This window comes from Phodopus roborovskii, unplaced genomic scaffold, assembly GCF_943737965.1.
Source record: "Phodopus roborovskii unplaced genomic scaffold, PHOROB, whole genome shotgun sequence".
In the NCBI taxonomy this organism is placed as follows: Eukaryota; Metazoa; Chordata; class Mammalia; order Rodentia; family Cricetidae; genus Phodopus; species Phodopus roborovskii.
This window is the reverse complement of record NW_026126547.1, coordinates 532028-535650: the sequence shown is the minus strand read 5'-3', so window position 1 is coordinate 535650 and position 3623 is coordinate 532028. Positions and strand designations below refer to the sequence as shown.

Sequence of the window (3623 nt, the reverse complement as noted above, 5' to 3'; positions counted from 1 at the left end):
GCTCCTGTCCCCCTGAGGATGATCTCCCTCCTCCCTTTCCCCCTTTTTATGATCCCTTTCCCTAATAAGAAACCCCTCTGCTTGAACCCTGTCTCATGGCATCTTCCTCTTGAGTGCTGATTTTCTTAAATTACAACAGTACTGATTTTTTTAGTCTCTCTTTACACGTCTAATTTGAATGAATGAATTTCATTTTCAGATAGTAAGGTAGGTGTACCATAAAATACACAGAGGGAGGCCTTGGAGGCACATGTGCTGGTTCAGCCTTGGAATCCAGGCTCTGCCTGGTCACATGGCTAATTCTATCAGCAAACTGAAGGAAGGTGGGTGGGACTGGGAGCCTAACAGGGAGTAGTATCCAAATTCTCCCAGCCCATCTAAGTTGGGGTGAGAATGAACCCTGACCCCAGGCAGAGGGCTATTTGTACCATCCCCAGGCTTGTTCAGCTTCCTGACTCCTCTGCCACACTAGGGTCCTCAAGATGTTGGCAGAGTGTTACTGCTTGGAACAGGAGCCCCTTGATCCAAAATTCAGAACCGCTAGATGGCTCTGTGAGTCACTTTCACGGGAACCCTGGGGAGGCACTATGCTCCAAAACTTTCCCCAAAAAACAGCCTCACACAGGCAGGCCTGCCCTGTGCCAGGTCCCCTGGATCCCAGATGCTGACCAGGCTGTGTTCAGGAGTAGGCTCCAGCTCTCAGTTGGGAATGTCAGAGAGAATCTTCTGAGGTGGGGAGAGGATAGAATTGAGATGTAGCTTAACAAACAGAAAGAATCAGTTGAGTGTCAGCAGGGCAGGCACAAACTACAGCACAGGTATGAATGTAAGGGTCTGTCACCTCACAGCTCACAGCCTGCTCAAAATCTCTGTCTGTCTTTTGTCAGCCTGCAGCAGGCCAGAGCTCAGGGTTTTACCCAACGCAGAGGATTTAGGCCATAGACCATCCTTGGAAACATGCACTGATTCCTAGAGTAAGGATGGCATAGCCAAAGTCCAGCCTGGAGTTGCAGGAGCCGTGGTAGATGGGGGGTGGGGGGATTCACAGGGAACCTTCAACACAACCAGAGATGCTAAAAACTTGGGCCATCTCTGCCCAGGGAAGACACGGAGCCTGGTCACAAGAGCCGATGGATCCTAGGATGTCACACTTGGGAGCTTGAAGGTCACCAGGAATGTGGATGGGACCTGCTTGGGGCCCTTGTCTTCCTCTACCAGTGGGGGCTTCCAAGTTTAGCCCCGTCATCCATTCCTCTCCTTATTTGGGCCTCTGGGTGATAAGGCTGAGACATAAAGAGCCTGGTGACAAGATCACACAGCCAGACCACTGCAGACCATGGTGAGTGCTGGGCGGGGCACAGGAACCTAGTCACTCCAGATGCCAGGCTCTGCTCTGCAAAAGGGCAGGCCCAGGGAATTGATCTTTACGGGTAGAGAAAGGTCCCTCGGCTCCTGGCACTCCTGGTTGTGCACTGAGGTTACTCGTGGTGGTGGTGGGGCTTTGGAGAACTGGAGAGGGAACCCCTCTCACCATCAGAATTACAGGCCAGCAGGAAGGCTGGGACCCGAGGCAAGGCTGCAGCCACCAAGCAGGCCCAACGTGGCTCTTCCAATGTCTTCTCAATGTTCGAACAAGCCCAAATCCAGGAATTCAAGGAAGTGAGTACCACCTCTTCCATAGCCTGTCATTCAGGGGAGGCCACTCCACACACCTTCCGCTCCTCTTCTCTGAGCATCAGGGGCCCTCCCTCCAACCTTGCCCCTCACACCACCCAAGACTCTCCCTTACCTCCTCCCTCCCTGGGAGAGTGAGGGTAGTTCCCACCTGAAGGCCCTCCTCACAGGCCTTCAGCTGCATTGACCAGAATCGAGATGGTATCATCTGCAAGTCAGACCTGAAGGAGACCTATTCCCAGCTCGGTGAGTGAACCGACGGGCGCACCTCCCAGTGACCCATCCCAATCTCCTCAGGGGCCTTTTCAGAGAGAGGACCGTGCCCTGCCCTTTACCCCTTACATGTCCCTCAGTCAAGTCACACATGCCCCATCCCCCGCCAGCCCCACAGCTGGAGATGCCCCCTGTCTCTCCTCTCACTGCCTGGGAAGCCTAAGAGGGCAGCCTGAGTCACCTCATGTCCTACCCTCATAGGGAGGGTAAGTGTCCCAGAGGAGGAGCTGGATGCCATGCTGCAGGAAGGGAAGGGCCCCATCAACTTCACTGTCTTCCTCACACTCTTCGGGGAGAAACTCAATGGTGAGTCTGCATCATGTCAGTCTCCTTAGTCATAAGCAGACCTGACCTCATCTGCCCCTGAGCCCCATGTGAGGCTCATCTGAAACTCATGGTCCTGCCTGGCCATGGTCAACCCAGCAGATGGGGAGCATCCGGGCTGACTTGGACTCAGAAAATCTCCTCTTCCAAATCCCAATTCTGATTTCCCAGCCAGGCCTGCTCAAGAAACAGTCTGTGGGGTAACTCCCCTCCCCCCCTTAGCCCTCCAGGCCCCACCCCTTCACTCTCCCCTCTGTCAATGACCTCCAGGAAAGATCCTAGCTCCCTGGGTGGGGCCCAGAGGCTGGGGATGTGACAGCTCACCTGGCTGCCTCCACCCCCAGGAACGGACCCCGAGGAAGCCATCCTGAGTGCTTTCCGAATGTTTGACCCCAGTGGCCAGGGGGTAGTGAACAAGGATGAGTAAGTAAGGTCTTCCATCGCCCAGAGTGGGCACCACAGGGAAACTAGAGGGTGGTGGTAAGGTCCTCTGTGTGTCTCAGGTCGTCACCATACTCTGGCAGGTGACCAGTCCTTCCCTGGGCCCTTGCCCCTCTCCCTCCCGGCTCAAACCTTCTCCTTCCTCAGGTTCAAGCAGCTTCTCCTAACCCAGGCAGACAAGTTCTCTCCTGCTGAGGTGAGACACCCTGACCACACCAGCGCCTGTTCCTGGCTTTGCCACTCTAACACTGGGAAGCCTCATGACCCACTGCCCACGGAGCTCAGAACCCAGATCCTATTAGTACAAGCTGAAGGGGTAACAGGGTCTTCCCAGAAGAGACACCATCTCTATTAAGACCCAGGGGAGAACCAGACTCAGAAGAGGGTGGGCTTGTCTTTGTGGTCAAGTGAGCTGCAGTGGGACCCTCCCATTTGAGCCCACTTCCTAATCTAATTGTCCACCAACAGACCAAACATCTGAATGCAGTTGGGGTTGAAAAGGCTCAGCCCCCTGTCCCCCCCAAAAGAAAAAGAAAAGGAAAGAAAAGGCCCAGTTCCAAAGCACAGCTCTTGGGACGGGGAATCATTAGGCAATGCCTCTGTGTGGTACCTTCTGCAGGTAGAGCAGCTGTTTGCCCTGACACCCATGGACCTGGCAGGCAACATCGACTACAAGTCCCTCTGCTATATCATCACCCACGGGGATGAGAAAGAGGAGTAAAGTCTGGGGTCATCTCAATAAACTCTGTTGCTAAATTAGAACCGAGGTGTTGGCTTGACTGTGAATTGCAGGATGGGGATGATGGGCCAGGCAGGGGACATGGGACCCTCCCATGAGGTCCCATCTTGGTTTACCCCACACTACCAAGTAAAATATGAACCTCAGAACTCAGAGGAAATGGGATGCACAG

The 3623-nt window shown here is 54.2% G+C and overlaps 1 protein-coding gene across 1 annotated transcript; it reads left to right on the top strand.

Moving 5' to 3' along the window:
- The first annotated feature begins 1271 nt into the window (after window positions 1-1271).
- On the top strand, window positions 1272-3468 carry Myl7 (myosin light chain 7). Its single transcript, XM_051200550.1, has 7 exons — window positions 1272-1339; window positions 1546-1659; window positions 1845-1920; window positions 2149-2253; window positions 2616-2694; window positions 2860-2908; window positions 3332-3468. The coding sequence occupies exons 1-7, from the start codon at window positions 1337-1339 to the stop codon at window positions 3431-3433; spliced, it is 528 nt and encodes a 175-aa protein (XP_051056507.1). The 5' UTR covers window positions 1272-1336; the 3' UTR covers window positions 3434-3468.
- The last annotated feature ends 155 nt before the right edge of the window (window positions 3469-3623 follow it).